We start from the raw sequence: 20,758 nt of genomic DNA, 5'->3' as shown, positions 1-20,758 counted from the left end.
ATTATAATCTCCAAACCTGAATTTTCAAGTAATTTTACATTAGTTTGTTCAATACTTTCCCCTTCTTGCTTTTATTTTTTGGTTTTAAATTAAAAGCTTCTATACTATCCATAAATTTCTTTTAAAAATCATTCTTTATACTGAAGAATAAAGTTTAGTGCTATTCTAATGAATGTCTTAAATAGTAAATTAATTTACATGTATCCAGTTACTGTATACTAGTAAGCAGTCAACATTGTTGACAGTAGTATATTGTGTATATGAATTTGTAAATTGGCAACTGAACTATATTAAGCTAATTAGCTAATTTTGAATGATCTTTTTAAAAAAATCATTAATCAACATTTATTATGGGCCTACTATGTGTGAATGTATATACTGTGTTACACACTATGGGGTACTATACCACATTAAATCCTAACAAAACTAAGAAAAGGACATAGTCTTTGTCCTCAATAAGTTCACATTTTTATTTGGGAGAAGACATGCAAACAACAATGTGTATATAAGATTTATATTAGTTATATGGGAGGTATTCTCAGAGGGAAGACAGCAGTCTGAGAGTGGACGGTATTGAGGCATATTAAAGGCCTCTTCCCAGAGATGGGATTTCAACTGAGTGTTGAAGAAAGTTAGGGAAATCACAAGTCATCAACAAGGAGTCTATGAGCTTTTCAGGCACATGAGGATGAGCAGTGAAAAAAGTCAAGTGAGATGGAGTATCTTATAGGAGGAATAGCAAGAAGGCTTGCATATATGAATCTTAGAGTAGTTGGAGGAAAATAAAGTATAAGAAGACTGCAAAGACAGTAAGTAACGGGCCAGGTTAAGGGCTTTGAAAACAATTTGGATGATTCTGTATTGAGTTGGAAGTAATAGAGAACCACTGGAACAGGTTGTGATATGGTCAAATCAGTACTTTAAGAATATTCCTTCAGCAGTATAGTGGAGAATGGATTAGAAGAGAGAGAAATTTAGGCAGAGAGACCATCGCACAGGCTAATTTAATAGTCTAGGCATTAGGCAATGAAGATCTGCTCCAGGGTGGCACTATGTACATGGAAAGCCAAGAGCATAGATGAAAGATGCTTCAGTAGGTAGAAATGACAAGATGTGGTGACAGATTGGATGTGTTGTATGAATGTGATTGAGGAATTCAGAATGACACCTCAGTGTCCTATCACTCTTTAGTGATAGGAAGGATGGTGGTTCCCCCTTGACAGTTGTAGCAAAGTTTGGAAAAGGGGAGTATTTAGAGGGAAAGATAATGAATACATCTTTTGGATGTACTGAGTTCAAGATGTCTTAAACTTAAGGATGAGACATCTAGTTTGTAATCAGGAGAGATCAAAAAGAGGCCATTAGGTTTGTTTTTAAGAGGTCATTGATAACTTTGGAGATAACAGCTTTTGTTAACTGCTGAGGTTGGAAACAGCTACAGAAGGATTAGGAGAGAGTGAGAGGAGAGGAAGTGGAGGCACAGAGATAGATTTCTCAAGGAGCTAAGCTGTGAAAGGGAGGGGAATAGGGATATGGCTTCATCAATTAAGAGTTTTTTAAGTACTGAGGAGACGTTTGAGAACATTGAGGACATGTTTCTGAGTAGTAGGAAGCAACTGGGAGACATTGGAGAGACTGAAGTTTGTACTTGAATGCCTTCTAAAATATAGACACCCAAACTTATTTTTTTTTATATTCACCTAAAAGGTTTTGTGATTTAGAAATAACCTAGTTAAGTCTTTTATTTTATAACTTTATTTGACAATGCTTACCTTTTCTCATAGGGAAACAAGCTTCTGTTTTCCCACAAGGCATTTTTTTTACGTCTTAAAAATTACACCAACAGTTTAAACTTACACAGTTTTAAAACTTGTTCTTAAAAGATGCTGTAGAACTGAGATGTAGCTTTAGGTTATTGTTAGGGGCATGTATATCATATTAGCATCTTATATGCCATTCTCCCAACATTTTGTGAGTACCAGAAACATGGGCTGAGGGGAGAAACTTCTGCTTGCTTTTTGATAGGGATAGCAGTGATATATGTGCATAAAATTTTGCATTAGTTTTTTTTTTTATAGTTTTACTGTCTGTTTATTCTTTTTTTTCAAATGCTTTATTAACTTCTGATTTACATCATTCATTTCCACCAGATTTTGAGTTACAAATTTTCTCCCCGTTTTTCCCCTACCCACCGCCCCAAAATAGCAGTCCCACAGGGTATCCCCTCCTCCAATCTGCTCTCTCCCATATTTTCTCCCATACCCCTTTCGACTTTTCCAGTGGATCTCTATGCCCCAGTGCCTGTATATCTTATTTCCCAATTACATGTAAATTAGTATTAACAATAGTATGTATATATCTATATATTTGAATATTTGATTTTAAAACTTTGAATTCCAGATTCATTCCCTTCCTCCTGTGTCACCCACCCTTATTGGGAAGATAAGCAGTTCAGTATAGGTTATACATGTGTAGCTAATGCAAAACAGTAACATAGTAGATATATTGTAAAAGACTGACTATATTTCCCTCCCTCCTATCCCACCTCCTACTTGTTCTATTCTCTACTTTGATCCCATCCCTTTCCAAAAGTGTGTGCTTCCAACTTCCCTCCCCGCAAGCTTGCCCTCCCTTCCAACATCCCCTCTCTCATTTTCCTCAGTCAGGCTGTTGACTCTCATTTCATAATTTTCTTGCATTTTTCTCATTTCTCTTCCCAATTTTTCCTTCACTTCTCTTCTCTGCTTCTTAAGGTCCTCTATGGCCTGTAACCAGCTTGTATTTTCCTTTGAGCTTTTGGTGCAGGAGTTCTGACTTCACTGTCTTCCTCCTGTTCCATGCTTTGCTCCTTTTTGTCCCCAAAATAGGAGTGTAATGTTGGAATCTTCTGTCTGCTTTGTTTCCTTTGCCTGGTCATATTGCCCCTCCGTCACTTGACCCCTGTGCCTTTTGCCACAGTAGGACTCTGACCAGACAGGGGAGCTTTCATAGCAAATGCTGGGGTTTTCTCAGCTGCCAGAGGTATTAGATGGGTGCCCTCTCTGAGGTCTCCACACGCTCTGGTAAGCTGGGCACACACCCCAGGACCTCAATCCTAGACTGCAATCCAGATTCAAGCAGGTTAAAGCAAGAGCGATTACCCCTCAGACTGGTGATTGGTCCCCCTACACTCTGCAGGCCAGGAGCTGAAGCTGCCACTTGGTGCCGCTGTCTGTGCTGGCATCTCAGCGGCTTCTCACCCCCAGGGCAAAAGCCACGCAACTTACTGGTCCCAAAGTCCAGACTGCACTGACCTCTCACTTTTTCCTTCGCATCTTTGTGTTGATAAATCTGGAAATGGCCACAGCTGCTGCTAATCTGGAGTCCCTCCAGCTGGAGGCTGGTCAGACCCACCCTGGGGCTAAAGCCTCGGCTTGGTGCTGGCCTCAGTTCCCAGAGTGCTGCGCTGGCGGATTCCTGTCGTCTTGCAGGGCTGTCCTCAGCAGGAGGTTAGCTTCTCTGTGTCATTTTGTGGGTTCTGCAGCTCCAAAGTTTGTTTAGAGTCCCCTTTTTACATGGATTGGGGAAGGTGGAAGCAGGAGCAGTGGGGAGATTCTGCTTCTATTCTGACATCTTGACTCAGCCCCCTTGCATTAGTTTTAACACCTGGATTTTTAAGATATCAAATATAGTTTAAAAAAAATGACATTCTATTATCCCTGTTCTACAGATAGATGAAAAAGAACATAGATCAAATACATAATTTCTGAAAGGTTACTTAGCATTTTGGTGGTACTGTGCTGATGAAGTGTGACTAGAACACAATAGTACCGTCTTCCTTTAGCCTGTTATTCTGCTGAGTCTGTCTTTTCCTTAAAATATTCATATTGATGTATTTTGTATATGCTATACAATATTCTATTTTTTCTCTATTTTTTTAAAGAGTCCAATTTTGGGGTATGTTTGGGTTTATATGTATTTCCTACTTTGAAATTTTAAGCATGATTATTTTTATGGGTTCATGGCATTTGTTTCCAAAAATTATTTTTATGTAAAACTGATTCAAACTTGTTGCTGTCTTATATGTGGACTGAGCTATTTTTAAAGTGTGAAAATAATTTCTTAGTGGTATTTATTAAATTTGGAAATCAGTTAAGCTGGACTACTGTGAATTATTTTGTATTCCTTTTTTTTAAATGAAAATTTACAAAACTTATTATTCTTTAATTTGAATTTGACTTGTTAATTGTATGGAGTCCAGATAGAAATTTCATGTCTAAAATAGCAGAGTAAAGGAGAGTAATTAAGCAACTGAAAGCTCAAAAGAATGATTCCACAAAATTAAAATCCAAATTGCATTTGTTTGCAAAAGCTACTTTTGGATCAGAATTTTTTTTTTTTTATCAGAAGCTTTTGATGGCATATTTACAGACCTTGGGAAAGATGAGCCAGGGAAAGTTGTTAGGTGAGAGTCTGGAAACTACTTATATTGACATCTAAGAGAGCTTCTTTATTCTGTTTCTGCAGAAACTTTATCATCTATTTTGGAGAAGCAGGAGATTGATTTGAGTAAATATGAATGATGAAAGCCAGTAAACATGAAGATTAGGGAAAATATCTTATTGTTCTATTGAATGGGAGGCATATACAGCGTTTTTCTTTTAACTTTTATTCAGTCAATAAGCATTTCTTAAGCACTATGTGTCAGATATTCTACTAAATCCTAGGGCAAGAAAGGCAAAAAATAGTTCCTGTGCTCAGGGAGTATGTAAATAATTAGGTACATACAAGCTGTATACAGAATAGATGAAAGTCATTTGAAAACAGCAGGTAATAACAGCTGGAGGTGGGGTGAGTCCTGGGTCTGAGCTGAGTCTAGAGAGCAATCATGGGAACTAAGAAACAGAGTTAAGCAAATGTTTAAAAAAAATTATTTTTTACATGCAACTGGAAAATAAAATATACAGGTACTGGGGTATAGAAATCCATCTTCCACTACTAGAAAGTTGGGATGAGGCATGGGGGAGGATATAAGGGAGAACAGATTGGGGGAAGGGGTATTCAATAGGCTTGCTATTTTGGGGTAGAGGGCAGGAGAAAGATGGGGAGAAAAATTTGTAATTCAAAATCTGGTGGGAATGAATGTTGAAAACTAAAAATAAATAAATTGGAGAAAATAAAAATGAAAAAGAAAGAGAGTTAAGGGGGTAGAGCATGGCAGGCATGGAGAAAAGTACAAAAAGATGCAGATGGAAGATCGGCCATTGTGCTCAGTGAGCTTCAAGGTGGCTGGTCTAACTAGAACGTAAACTGTATGGAGAGGTATGAAGTGTAAAAGATGAAATGTATGAAGAGCTTTAAGTGCTAAATGGAAGAGTTTTTATTTGATTCTGAAGTTTACTGATTAGAGGAGTAGTTGGATATAAGCTTTAGGAAAATCACTTTGGTAGATGAATGGAGGTCTGATTGGAGTGGGAAGACATTTGAGGCAGGAACACCAGTTAGAAGTACTATTGTAATCGTATAGGCAAGAGGTGGTGAGTGGTAGATGTGTGAGTATTGAGAAGGGGATATACATAAGTGAGGTCATGAAAGTAGAAGCAAGATTTGAAAGCCAATTGGAATTTTGGGGAAAGTGAGAATATGGAGTTGAGGATAACATCAAGGCTGATTAAGAAACCAACTGATTCAGTGGGACAGGCTTTCTTGGTGGGTTAGAGATCAGTAGAAGTTAAAAAAAAATTAGAAGCTGTTATTCTCTGTTCCACCAACAGGATAACATCATCTTCTACATAGTGGTGACCTCATAAATTTTAAATATTTTTGAAAGACCCTTAAAGATAAGTTAAAAACAAAACTGCAATAATAGGTTCGAAACATTTGTACTTTTATAGGGAATCTTTTTGGAGAAGTGAGTTTAAAATTAATATATAATTGGAGGGGCTAGGTGGTGCAGTGAATAGAGCACTGGCCCTGGAGTCAGGAGGACCTGAGTTCAAATTCAGCCTTGGGCACTTAACACAAAAAACTAGCTGTGTGACCTTGGCCAAGTCACTTAACCCCAATTGCCCTACCTTCCCCCTCCAAAAAAAGCAAAAAACAAAAAAACCCCTGAAATTAATATATACTTGTAAGTTTAGTAATATATTCTTCATATTGCCTCCTTACTATTTGATTTTAAAATGTTGCTAGCCTCTAAAGGATCTTAAAATTTTTTAGATTAGCTAGATTAATTTTTTCTATTAAGCCTGGTGATTTCTTTACTATTTCTATCAGTCAGATAGAACATTCAATTCTATTCAGCATGGATATCCATTGAGTACCTGAATCATTTCAAGGTGCTTTTATTATTGCATGTTTGATAAAATATTTTAAAAATCTTATGCTCTGATTATATTAATTTTTATTTCAAGATTGGTATGTGAGTTGATGGAAATATATTTTTGTTGTGCAGATAATTGGGTAGCAAGCATTGAAAATACTTGTCTAATTTCTGAACCAACTATTTTGAGGTGAAATTCAGTTTTAACTCATTTTCGCTACGTAAAAGATGTTTTTTCAAAGTGAAGTGATTCATAATTCTGAAGATATCTCAAATCTATATTTTAAACTAATATGAATTACTTAATACATGCACTGCTTATTACCTTCCTTCAGTGTTATTTTTTTCAATTTAAGTTAACATCTAACCAGTAATCACATTGTTCAAGCTTCACATCATCCCTTTATTCCACAGTCTCCTCTTATTCTCTCTTTCTCGTTTTCTTCTTCTGCTTCCCAAACTTCCTTTTTCAGCCTTCTCTACAATTTTTTTCTTTCTTCTTTCCCTCTCCTTTCTACTCTCTTTTTTCAATTTTTTAGTTCTGAAATATGGTGCTTGTCAGTCCTCACAAGTACATTTTTTTCTTTTAGTTAGTGGAGTTAATAAAGCTTAGTTAATGAGTGTCTTCCTGAGCAAGACACAAAAGATTGAAGTTGTAGGGTATATTTTTGATATGTAATATGGCATCAAGTAAAAGTTTATTTTCCTCATTTAAAGCTTATCTAAAACCCTTTATTCACATTTATGAGACATATGTACTAGATATTTGACCAAAGCTGACACAGAAGTTGGCCTGGGTCCTAACAGATTGCTGACCTTCCTGCCTCATTACCTTAGAAGTAGTTAGGTAGATTGTTTTTAGAATGAGGTATGGAAATGAGGGAATCTAGTAATTAACTATATATCTAAGATGCCCAACTTTTCTTAGTACTTTTACTATATTTAACAGGTCATCTTATGTAAAATCTTGATTCAATTCAAATTATGTACAAATGGAGTCATCAAATATGATTCATCTTAAATGTTTTCATGGTACCCACTTTTAAAAGTGATTTTCAGGTGAGACCATCATTTTGTTTTAGAAATGAGCACACACAGTAGAAATAGTACTGTATTTTGAGTCATGTGCTTAGTTTGAGTCTCATTTTTATGACTTTCTACCTTTGTGATATTGGGCAATTTGCTTGACCTCTGTGGGCCTCAGTTTCTTCATCTGTAAAATGATGGAGTCTGAACTACCCTTTTTTATTTTTAATACGACCACCATCCTTTTGTTCACTCAGGTTCACAATCTTATGGTTGTTCTGTACTCTTAACATACATAATGAACCAGTTGTCAAATCTTTTCATTTCTACTTCCACAATTTCTCTTGAAGCTCTCTCTCTTTCTGACTCATAGTTATCATGCTGTATAACATGACATTTTCTAAATGTATTATATTTGCCCTGTAATTTGAAGAAGAGAAAGCAAAACAAAACCTGGAACTTAGCTTTGTTAATCTAATTGAATCAGTTGTGGCTATGTTTCTTCTTTCTTATTTAGGATTCTTCCCAAGCAGCTCTCAGGGGTGTGATGCATTTCTTCGCCACAAGATGACACTGATATCTCCTTCAGTACTGAAGAAATATGGCATTCCTTTTGACAAGGTATACCTGGAAATCATTTTAAAATTCTACCATTATGATTTCTGTTTAACATAAATTTAAAATAGGCAAAAGGACATGATTTTTTAATATTTAAACTTCAGAGTTCAATAGTTGATATCCCAAAACATGGATTTCTTGGAGAAAGCTTGTCACTTGTCAATTGTTGGTCAAATGATAATCATTGATCTTCTAAAGAGTTTATTTAAGGTAGATTTAATGGTGCTCTATAGTTAAATTGAATAAAATTAAATTTGAACAAAATATTGGTCAAACCTTACCCTATTATGTAAGTGACATTATGTTTGCAATTTATATGATTTTTTTTCAGGGGGGGTGCATTTTTAACAGCAGTAATTCTGTGATTGGAATGTTACATTTTGGTATCAGGAGATATTTTTTAAGTTAAACAATGAATGCACTTATATATAATATGACATGTACTTTTATTGTGGTTAAACTTATGGGAGGATTTTATTGTGTTATTTGTTCAGAGTATTTCTCCAGATTAATTTCTGTGAAATTAGATGCATATGAGATTCTTCTTTCTGGCTATAGGTTGTGTTTCACCCATAATTTTCTTTTTTTCAGAATATCTGCATTTTTATGTAAAGAAACTGAAATAAAAAAACTTTTACCCAGATAAATCAAATGTCTTTATGTTTGAGAAAGTTTAAGTACTTAGCTCCTTGTAAAAAACATTTAAAAATATCTGTCTTCTCCCCTTTATTTTTTACTTGATGTTCCTTACCCTAATCCTTGCTTTTTCCTACCATAGAAACTTTTCACTTGTAACTAAATCTGTACTCCTCTTTTTTTTTTCCAAAGCAGAATTTTTTTTAATGCTATGAATCATTCAGTATATTGGTGTACTTTTTTGTAGTTTGTGAGTTTATTCAGAATACTTTCAGTTCTGGGATTTCTTGTGTAAGATCTACTTTCCCAATATTTTCATACTTTCCCGAATAGTTCTTGACAGAAAACTTTCCTTTTCTTGTTCAATATATATATTTTTTAAATTAGCTAAAGCATTTGGGAAATAAGCTTCTAAATTTCCTTCCATAAAGCATAAAATCCCACTTTTAGTGGCTATATTTTAGGTAAATCCACAAGGAGAAAAATCAGTGAGGAAGAACAAGTGAAGGAAGAGCCATGGTATATTATAAAATGGGATGGGATGAATCCCAGAATTTTGAACTTATTCCTATTGGGTAGAGTACTGTCTAGTATGACATGTCTACACATGACTGAATCCTATTCTTGTAGCACCCGTAAGAATACTAGACCCTTGATTTTTTTCCCAGTCACTTTTCACAGATATTGCTCCTTCATTCCCTTGGTGATCTTAAGGCCCATGGTCATTAGATGCCGCTTGAATATTAAAGACAGTAATAATAGTAATGGTTCTAGCATTAGGATACTTGGAAGGTGCTCCTTTATTGCTTGGGTGCCCAAGGCAGCTGGGAATCATCAGGATACTTTGGTCTAGAATCAGAAGCCATTTCAGAGTAGGTATATGGAGGATGGAGAATGGAGACTTTATCAGATTTAAATTCTCTTGTTTTGTGTCTCTGCTATATGGGGAAGTTCTTGCTCTAATTTTTGAAATTTTAGGTTGAAACTTTCTAATACTTAAGTCCTACAAGGTTTTGTGGATTTCGTGGGTGAACCATTTTATTTTTTTGAAGGGCGGATGAGTGGGAGATAGCTTACTTGTGATATCATCATATGAAGAGAATTCCTCATGTGGAAAGTCCCTTCACTGATAGAGATAATTGATAACTAAATTTTAGAAAGTTATTTGAGCCCATTAGAGTTTAAGCACATGGAATGTGCCCATGGTCAAGTAGCTGATATGTGTATTAGACACAGGACTTAAATCCCCAGTTCATTCTCACTGTAGGACCAGCTATTTCATGTGGTGGGAAGGACATTCATTATTTCTGGAGCCACAGAACCTTGGGCTTCCCTCTCACACTACATGTGTGACTGTTGTGATTAACCTCTGTGGGCCTCAAATTTCGTTATCTATAAAATGAATAGTTTAGACCAGGTGAACTCAGAGATTGCTTCCGCATCTGGATCTATTATGTTTTCTTTTGTTTTTAAGTGGGAATTATTATAGGTTTGTAAACAGGATGATGTCTGTGTAGGGATGAGACTGCTCAATGGTATTTGCTCAGTTGAAACTTGGGCCTTTTTTTTTTACTGTGAAGTCACATTATTGGACATTGGGAATTAAGACTTTAGGCAAGCCAACTACTATAGAGTAGTAGCATTATACAGTGGCCAGTGTTGATGATTAGAATTTATAGGACTTCAGTGGAATGGTGTTTCATTTGGTAAAGACGTTTGTATTTCCAGATCTGCAATGAATATTATTTCTTCCTAGTGTATTGATTAGTAAGGCTGAGAATTACTTTGTCCAATAACAGAATTTCAGAGTTAGATTTTTTTCTTGACTTACACATGTAAACCATTGTCTCTAGATTCCACAGATATCCTTTATTTTACTATAGAAGAAAATTTGGTTTGAAGTTTCTCTTTAGATGGAAGGCTGGAAGGGGAAGAATCATTGGGCCCTTTAGATTATAACATCAGATGGGATTAGGATTATCATTTTTTTCTCTTGAGGAGTCTTTTTTGTGACTGATATTACCACTCATAAAAATATAATATTTGAATATGCTGAGACCCTTAAAAAATGAAAAAATAACCTTAGGGCCCCTGAGAATAAGGTTTAAATGTCTTTAGCTCCTCAATAAATAATCTGTTGCATTACAAAATCTCAAAATGGAGCTATACCTCATAATTTTTAATTGCTGTTGTCCACAAAGTGATGTCGTCTCAAATGACCTGATTTGGTAAGTGACTTTTATAAAAATCTCATTTCTTTGTTTATCGTTGGGGATATATAAAGTTTTTAAAAAATACAAAAAAATTTTGTCTGCAGTTAGATTGTGTACAGGAGATAAATTATGTTTGCATGTGTGAACACATTAGCTTTTGAAATGATCAATATTCATTCTATATCATTTTCTTATTGATCCTATTTACATTTAATTGGTTTTGGTCCTGTAATTGCTCAATCTTGGCTCTTTGTCTCTGAACTTATGTTTGGAAATTCAGATGGCCTGTAATGGGTTAAATTCAGAAATCTGATTCTCCCTGCTATTCATTGATCTATTCTTGTCTCAAGGAATTTGTCTGACCTCAGGGGATGTTTGTGAACATAAGGGAATTGGGCCTAGTGTCTTTATTACCATCCAGGTATTCTTCAAGAATGATTTGTTTGCTGTCAGTAAGTCTCAGCCATTATCAGTAAGTAACCTTGTGGATGGACTTGAACGATAGTCAAAGGGAAGGATCACCAAACTTCCTCATTATCAAACTTCCAACTAATTGTGTTGTTTCCTGTACCTGAGCTCTGTAACCAATCCTATTATTCCCTGTGCCTCAGGTATGGCATGATGTCATCTACCATGTTCTGATTTTTTTCTCTGCTACCCAAAACCTATAAAAGAAAGCTGTTCTTTTCATGCAGGGTCTCAGGTTACTGAGGAATTGATTTGTAGGTTCATGTTTTACCAATAATTTGATTGTGCTCAGAACTTTTCTGTCTTAGTTTACCACATTTTAACTGCTACACTTTTATCTAAACCTTTTTGATGATGCATTATTTTATGGGAATGTAATTTCTGTTTCTAGTTTTGTAGTATAAACAATTACTCTTTTTGTCCTTATAGTTTATCATAGATGTGTCAGCAAAGAGGCAAAGTAAGTCAACCTTTTATTCGGGCAACATAGTTTGACCTGGCATTTCATACTTCTACAAACACTAGAGGAGTATTATTTTGAAGCACATTCTTTTGGAACAAAAGATATTTTTAAATATCTGCAGGATAGTTTTTCTTGTAGAGTGTAGGAGGAGAACATATAAAGTTCCACTGAGTAATGAAGGTGGTTTACTTATCCTTACTTCATGAGAAGTGTTAGAAATAGTTAAGAAGAATGAATTTTGTACTGTCATCCAGTACAAGGCAGAAGCAGCCTGTTCCCAAGTGTAGCTGTAATTAATGCGATTCAGTGAGAATGTGACTGTGGAGAGAATCAGACTGTGATCTCCCTTGGCTTGGAGCAATGGAATGGGAAACATGTTGTTCACTGATAAGCCCATGCTTACCAGGCACCAGCTGAACTGTTACTCTTACTGCAGTAGGACCCCTGCTACCATATCATCCTTTAGTGGTGAGTGACTGGGTGATGAGGTGCATTTGGGAATTGCTGGTGGTGAGATGACTTTTACTTTACTAAGTTATTTTAATGTCATTAAAATTCCATTTAGGATCCCATTCTGTATACTCTATGTGTGTATATGATATACAGTTATGCACATAAGCTTATCATACTATTTTTAAACTTGAATTATACAGTGTTACAGATTTCATTTTCTTGCCTTCAAGTAGTACTCACTTTGTTTAAATCAGTATGAAAGATGGAGATGAAATGTAAGAAAGAATGTCTTGTTACTGTAAATTAGTCACTATTTTATTGAATTGTAGTTACTTCCCCATAGTTGGGTGACAATTTGGCTTCTCATTTCCTCATTTGTTCCTAAATAAAATATGTTAGCTGATGGTCCTTTCTAGCTATAAATCCTATGGCTGTAGAAGGGACGTTCCCCTAACAGAACAACCACAAAACTTATGTGAAGGAAAGCGTTCTGTTACTCTGAGCTAAAGGGCAAAAAAAATTGAATAAAAGTATTTTTCACACTACAACAGTCATATAAGTAGAATAGAGATATCTGCCATATTTTATTTGGGAAAAAAATGAGAAAATGAGATGTAAACTTGTCACCCAACTTTGGGGGAACTCCCCTCATTTTACAGGTCAGAAAACAGGCCAGAGAGCTGAATTGATATGGTTTAAAAGGTTGTGTGACAAACAGAGCTAGGATTATGACCCATGTTCTTTTACCCCAAAGCTAGAAATGGTTTTCATTCTCTTTCATATACCATGCTGCCTCCCAGGTAGGGAGTCCATTATTATGTCAAATCATATGGAGAGGTCAGGTGTTTTATATGATACTTTAAACTTTACTTTGGAGGTACCATGTGTATTACCCAATTAACCTTGAGACAGAATTCCTGATCATCAATCAAATATTAGATGATTAATGAACATCGACATTTTAGTTCCCCAAAAGCAAGTTTCATTGATCTGTGTCTACTACTGTACTTTTGAAAAATTTTGTTGTGACAGGGTATAGGTTGCTCTGGAGAATATATGTATATCTTGTTAGGCATCTAGTTCAGGTTAAACTTTCTAAATATGTTTAGCTCTAATTTACTTGGTGACAATGTGTGAAAAAATTTGTGTGTAGGTGCTCATATCCAACCAAAGTTTATGTCACTTTCCATCATCCTAGTATGTTTATGAAAACTGTTTGATAAAAGTCATAAGCCTATACTGTGAACTCCTAGACATGGTTGTTTCCACATTGTAGTAAGGAACCATCAGGGTATAATGAACTCCCTCCTCCAAATTCCTGCCACATTGGTTCTGGATAGTCAGAGTGCCACTTTGGACTTGGAGCTGACCCAAGTCTCTGATAGTTCAGCATAGTAGTTCTAAAGCCTGGAATATACAAAGGATTTTTAAACAGTTTGGTCATTTTCATTCTCATATTTACTAGAAGAAAAAAAAGCTTTGAATAGAAAGGCTTTTCCTCCTTTACAGTGGCCAAACATACCATATTTTGAGTGGAAGATGTACTATTTATACGTTTTTCTGATTCTATTTATCCTCACTTTGAATTAAACTTGAGTATGTGGTTTCAAGGAGTCTATAGATAGATTTTAGGGTGTTCATGAATCTTAATTTTCACTGAACTCTAATTTAAATTTATATTTCATTTATTTAAAAATATTCTGAGAAGGGATTCATAGGCTTTACCAGATTGCCAAAGGAGTCCATGCTACAACACTTCTAGTGTTTTTTTTTTTAATAGATAAAATAGCTACTTAGTTACTTATTATATTAAGCCTTACAATTGGTACCTATTTTTATAATGAATGCTTAGCTTTTGTGTAACTCTAGATATGGATGTCATTGAAATTTGAGAGGAGCACTAATAGCTGTAATTTATATTAGCATTCATTTATTAGATAATGGGAGGAAATGGGCTAAATGAAACTCTCCATGGAAAAGAATTTAAGTATTTTTTTAAATCTCAAGGAATAAATGAAAACTTCATAATCCAGGTTTGAATAATTTTTTTTCCAGAATTAAATTTCTAAAAATTTTTCTTGTTCTCTTCCCCATTTTCCACATGTGTAGAACCCATATTGACTGGTCTGATACCAATAAAAAACTTTACTTTTCAAAATAATCCTCTGTTCCTCAGCCTTCAAAAATACCATAATATTTGTTTTTAGACAATCTCCTTAATTATATGTATTGTTTTTCATTATCTTTTTGAATAAAACTAATTTTTTACAAAAATGAAATAAGACAAATTAGATAATATATACAATATAACATAGAGCATGTTATATAATATATTACACACTACATAATACAAACAACAAGTAATTAAATGAGATAAACTAAAAATTTTATCAGTAATCTAAAAGGAAAAATAATCTAGTATTAAGAACTGTAATCAAGTTGGCAAATGAGAGTAATACATAATAATTTATTTAGGCAGTAAACTTTCTCATGGGACTTGAATGTATACATATCCTACATAGATGCACACATACCCAATTGTGCACACATATTTACTCTTGCATAGTTGACTTTTCGATTAGGAATAATTCAGTATATTGTTTTACAGGTAAGTCACACAGAGGATAGAGTGATGGACATGGAGCTAGGAAGACGAGTTCAAATCCTGGCTCAGTTACTAGTTATATGATCTGAACAACTACCGTGTTTCCCCAATAATAAGACCTATCCCGAAAATAAACCCTCCCCACAAAATAAGCCCTATTGAGATTGCTACTGTAGTGAAGGTGATCCCCTGCGCTACACGCTACATTATGGTACCCTCTGTATGCACCATCCCGTGTCCCGCCCCCCCCCCTCCCCCCCCGCGTGAAACGCACGCCATGCTCCAAGCTGCATCCAGTCAGAGCTGCAGCAGTGAGCGCGTCATCCTGTTCTTCCCCAGTGATTTGCTTGCTGGTGCCATTGAGAGCAGTGCCGCGGAGGAGAGCTGAGGCAGGACAACATAAGCCCTTCCCTGAAAATAAGCCCTCTGGTGTTTTTCTTTCCAAAAAAAAAAAATGAATAAGACAGTGTCTTATTATCAGGGAAACATGGTATAGTGAAGCTCTCTCAGTCTGTTTTCTCATCTGTAAAAAAGGGAGAAAATAGCAACAGGGTATCATGAAGATCAAATGAGATAACATATGTAAAGAAGTTTGTAAACTTTAAAGTGCTATTTAAATATTAGCTACTACTATTACAGGGACAGCCAGGTAGCACAGTGACTAGAGTTCTAGGCCTTGAGTCAGGAAGTTTTGTTTGAGTTCAGGTTTGTGACCTTGGGCAAGTCATGTAATCCTGTTTGACTCAGTTTCCTCATCTGTAAAATGAGCTAGAGAAGGAAATAGCAAAACACTTCAGTATCTTTGCCAAGACAACCCCACAAAAATGGGGTCACAAAGAGTTAGCTGAAAAAGGTGATTATCAGTAATGGTATTATTACTAATAATAGTGGCTAGTATTTAAATAATATAAATAATATTTAATAACCATCAAGGTTATTGATTATAAAATGGATTTGTGAATAGCAAGCTTAAGATTACATAAGTAGCTTTGAAAAATCCAGAATTTTTCAAAATTTTCAGTGTAATAGACTTGAATTGTGGGTTGAGATCTTTTAACCAAAATCTTGCTTGTCTCCCCTGTCCCCCCCTCCAATTTACTTCCTTTTTTTAGCCTTTAAAAAATAATTTTAGCAGATTAATTATGAGATGATTTTAAGTAAGTGGAACATGAGAGCTATAAAAGTTCAATTGGGAAATTTTTCTATACTTGAAATACCATATATTATTAATTTTGTTCCTTTTAGAATTGGACATATTACATGTTATTCTATGATGCAGGTTACTCAGGAGGCTGGTGAATTTATGATCACTTTCCCATATGGATACCATGCTGGCTTCAATCATGGATTCAACTGTGCAGAATCTACAAATTTTGCTACCGTTAGATGGATTGATTATGGAAAAGTGGCTAAATTGGTGAGTTTTGTTACAAAAATAAATCCTAAATCATATATCATTTATAGTTATTGTGGTAGCAAATTTAACATGTGAAATATTTTTAAACTTTGTCGTATATTTTCAAATTTTCACTATTTATTTCAGGTTACACTTACTGCTTGTGAAATATAGCTATGTGGAAGCATTTTCCTATTGTCATATTAATATAGCACCTGTATGTTACACTGAGATATAATTTCATCAGAGTGATATTTTAGTTTCTGCCCTATAGCCATAATTCTCACTGATAGATAATTTACATGAAGTTCTCATTCCACAATTTTTAACTCTTCTGCTTATTGGAAGTCCATAGTTTAGAAAAATTCTTGATAGTGAAAATAGGATGTGTCTTATAAAAATGGAGCAGAAAAGGCTCCTTTAGGTTATAGTGTGGATTCAAAATTTAAGGAAAATATTGGGAGGAGAGATGAGTGGAGGTTAAAATGAAGTGATTACTCTGAGTGGTATGATTTTCTCATCATTCGGAAATTGGAATATACTTTCAGAACAAATCTAATTTTATTTTATTTGGTGTATGCAACATTATCTCCTGCCCAGGATTTTCCATTCTATTCACATGTGGTGTATTTTCGTTCACAAGCTGCAACTTCTATTAAATTTAATTACTTATCCCCTGTGGCTTTAAATTGAGGGTGGCTTCAAAATGATGGTGACTGCTACTAAGTTTGATTACTTTACCCTGTGGCTTTTTTTTTTTTTGGTGGAGGTGCATTTCCTGGCAGTGAACAGTTTCTAAATGAGTCTGTATGTTTTCTGTAGTTTTTATTAGATCAGCTGTGTGCAGTTAGCAAAAGACAAACAGAAAGGAGAAAGATCTTCATTTATGTAGTATGTTTGTAGTTTCCACTTATCCAGAGTATGAAATATTATAATATAATTCAATGCTTAATGATAAAGTTTTTCTTATGGAACTCTTTTGAAAATTGCTGAAATCTCTCTTTTGAAAACAATGTGCCATTTATTTACATGCTTAGTTATAGAATAAGATAGCAAATATTAAAACAAGAGAGTTTAGCTGTATAATAGTTTAATGAGTTTTTAATTGGTACATGGCATTAAGGAAAACAAGAGATGTTATTCAGAGGATTTTTTTTTCTTTTTTAAATAATTGATGAAAGGAGACTCTTTAAAGAGCAACTACAGTTTAAATGTTTTTTTCAGGGATAAGATTGTAGTAGTACTTCAGATAATACATAACGAAGATACTGAGTAGGAAAAAAATTATTTGAATAATTTGGATAATTATTTAAATAACGTGCTTTTAACATAATCCACTAAGGATTTTGTCATAATGCCACATTTGAATCTGTAGTAAAATAATTGGATAGAGTCCTTGTAGTGATGTTAAGGTTTTTTTTTTTTTTGCTTTTTTTTGCTTTTTGGATGGGGGAAGGTAGGGCAATTGGGGTTAAGTGACTTGCCCAAGGTCAAGAGGCTAGGTTTTTTTTTTGTGTGTGTGTATTAAGTGTCTGAGGCTGGATTTGAACATAGGTCCTCCTAAATGTAGGGCCCATGCTCTATTCACTGTGCCACCTGGCCGCCCCAATATTAAGGTTTTTTTTTTTTACATTTGTTTATTTAATATTCACAATTCATTGTTTATAGAAGAATGATTTCAATAGAAAATTCTGACCTAATTCTCATTATTAATAATGAAATAATGAATAATACTATTCTTTAAATTGTTGCCTGCTTCTCCTTTGATTAGGCCTTTTCTTTCTAGATATAACTGAGTTACTGGGTGGAGAAAGTGAAGCAGTTGTTTTATTAAGAATTATTGGCTTTATGTTGAATCCTGCTACTTTACTAAGCCTAGTAGTTATTTCATTGGTTTTCTTGTTTTTTCTCTAGAGTTTTTTGTGTAAAAATATGAATTGACCATTTCCTTTTTGTCAGTGTTTGTGTTTGATTTCCTTTCTGTGTCTTATTTCTATTGCTGGAATTTTTAGAATTATATGGGGGAAAGGAAACATCCTTATTTTACCCCTATATTTGTTAGTGTAGATGCCAAGTGTTTCTTTATTACAAATAGTGCTAGCTTTTGGTTAATCAAAGTAACTATGAAACTTCACAAAAAATTTGGAGGCCAGTCTCCCAAGACACATCTTTATAGTTATAAAATACTTTGTAGAAATTTAAGAAGATTTAAATAATTAAGTATATAGTCATTACATGTGGGTGGGATGTCCTTATATAATTAAAAAAAAGAAATGCTACCCAAATTAATTTCCAGGTTTAGTAAAACTAAACTACTAATTAAAAGTATCAAATACTTAGTTTATAGAACTGGAATAATACTGGTATTCATTTGAAGGGGCAATAAGGCCTAGAATCTCAAAGGGACATAATGAAAAAAATACAGAAATGAGGAAAAAATTGCTCTTCTAGACATTAAGCAGTAATTGTCAAAATTATTTAGTATTGCTTAAAAAATAGAAAAGTAGATCAATGGAACAGACTAGATTAGTAAGCTCTTTGAAAACCATAAAGATCTATATAAGTGATTACTTTTTAAATTATATTTTTAGGTTTGATCGAAATCCTCCCTCTCTATTAAATGAAATAAACTTTTTTTTGTCATCAAAAGTACGGTTTAGCAAATGCTTACTTAAGAAGACACCTAGTTGTATACCAGAATTTTTTAAGCACCTTCTATGTTCCAGGTACTGTTACTGTGCTAAGGTTTGGAGTTACTAAGAAATGCAAAAAGAGCCCCTTCTTCAAAGAGCATACAAGATATCTGTGGAATAGATGAAATATAATATGAGATGGGAAAAGGTACTATCATCTCAGGGAACTAGGAAAGATTTCTTGCTGAAAGAAGGTGAGACTTGAGTTGCATCTTGAAGAAAGCCAGAGCACCCAAGATGCACAGATGAGGGAGTAGATTTTTCTAAACAGGAGGAGCAAAGATATAAGATATGGAGAATCATGTTAAAAGACTTTCAAGGAGACCACTTTGTTGGATTGTAAAATATGTGGATGAGAGTACAATATGAGAAGATCAGAGTGGTAGGAACAGGTTATATTACAATGAGCTTTAAGTACCAACAACAGAATGTCCTAAACATCTTAGTGAAGTTTAAAGATTTTTAGGACACTTTATATTTATCCCTGGAGGCACAGGGATAGTGGAGGAATTATAGAAAGGTTGACATAATCAGATCTGGTGTTTAGAAAAATCATTTTGGCAGATAAATGGAAGCTGGATTAAAGTGGGATATATTTGAGACTTATAATACTATGGTATTACATAGCTGTGAATTATGTAATGGTATAGACTGCAAAGAATTGAAAGTGATTAGTATGTAAGAGGCCATTGGAGAGATGTACGGTCCAGATGAACTAGCTAAAACATTAAAAATAAGGAGTTACAAAGGAGAATTACGATAAAGAATCTCATTAGACAAGGATGTGGTTGAAAAGAAGATGGGTTGTTTACTTGATGGAAGTGAGAGGTAGCCATTAGACTGCTTATTTGTTCCACTGGTATCCCCATGATGTCCAGAGAAATGATGGAAAGCCCACAGCACATTGGCTTAATTCTCTTGGGTAAACTCATGGGAAGACAGGGAAGTCATCTCAAATGGGCAGGAATACATCGACTGATCTGTGTTTTGGAGGGAATATTAACTTTGACAAGATCATGGATGCTTCTGAGTACTTGAATATTTAATATCAGTTACATTACTGATTTGCTGTGAGGTATAACCTCATTCCCTCAATGGGATTTTGGACTCATACTGTACCCATCAATGCTACATTTCTTTTTTTTTTTAAGCAGTTGGGTTTAAGTAACTTGCTCAAGGTTGCAAGGCCAGTTATTTCTGGGTGTGGTGCTAAGTATCTGAGCCCATATTCAATCCCAGGTCATCCCGACTCTGGGGCCGGTGCTCTTACTCACTGAGCCACCTGGCCGCCCCAGTGCTACATTTCTGAAATGCAAATTTTTTTGACTTGGTTTCTAGATTCTGGGTATGTATGCTTGGATTATACTTAGGCACTACAACTAGGTTTTATAGGGATGTTACCTTTGCAGATAGGGATATTATCATTATATGGAGGGAGTCCTTGAGGGCCAGCAGGAGTGGAACTACATAGTAAGTAGGGAGTTGAAGGGAGGGAAATAATTTTCTTTTCTTGTTCATCCCAAACCCAGAATTTCAGCTTGTTCTGGGTCATTCAAGTAAAGGGGAACAAAAAATTAGAGCTAGAATGCTCAAAATTTTTAAAAAAAAATTGGTGTTTGAACATGAGGTCAATTGACAGATAATATCATTTGTGAGCACAACATAGTACAATGCATTGAAATGGTTTTTAGTCTATGATTGCTAAGAGTCCCAGATGAGAAGTGAGTGTAGGTCAAGAATGAGGACAGACTGTGTGAAGTGTGGAGTATTGAGATCTGGTGTGAGGTAAGAGATGGAATGTTAGATTAAGGGAATAGCTAGTAGAATAGAGCATGTGATAGGGGAAGTACTAGGAAACAAGTTTGCAAAGGTAGATTGGAGGCCAA

At 34.8% G+C, this 20,758-nt stretch overlaps 1 protein-coding gene across 8 annotated transcripts in view; it reads left to right on the top strand.

Annotated features, from left to right (window-relative positions):
• Window positions 1-20,758, top strand: part of KDM4C (lysine demethylase 4C) — a 463,317-nt gene that overhangs the window by 144,203 nt on the left and 298,356 nt on the right. For all 8 annotated transcript variants that reach the window (XM_069090752.1, XM_069090754.1, XM_069090755.1 and 5 more), the window contains 2 exons: window positions 7,845-7,948; window positions 16,063-16,200. In XM_069090752.1, the coding sequence (XP_068946853.1) occupies window positions 7,845-7,948; window positions 16,063-16,200 (242 nt within the window). The remainder of the gene's footprint in view (window positions 1-7,844; window positions 7,949-16,062; window positions 16,201-20,758) is intronic.

Source organism: Petaurus breviceps, unplaced genomic scaffold (genome assembly GCF_028583685.1).
Source record: "Petaurus breviceps papuanus isolate PSGF00001 unplaced genomic scaffold, PetGlider_PUasm1.0 187, whole genome shotgun sequence".
Taxonomy (NCBI): domain Eukaryota; kingdom Metazoa; phylum Chordata; class Mammalia; order Diprotodontia; family Petauridae; genus Petaurus; species Petaurus breviceps.
The sequence above is the reverse complement of the archived record's forward strand: the minus strand, read 5'-3'. Positions and strand labels throughout refer to the sequence as shown.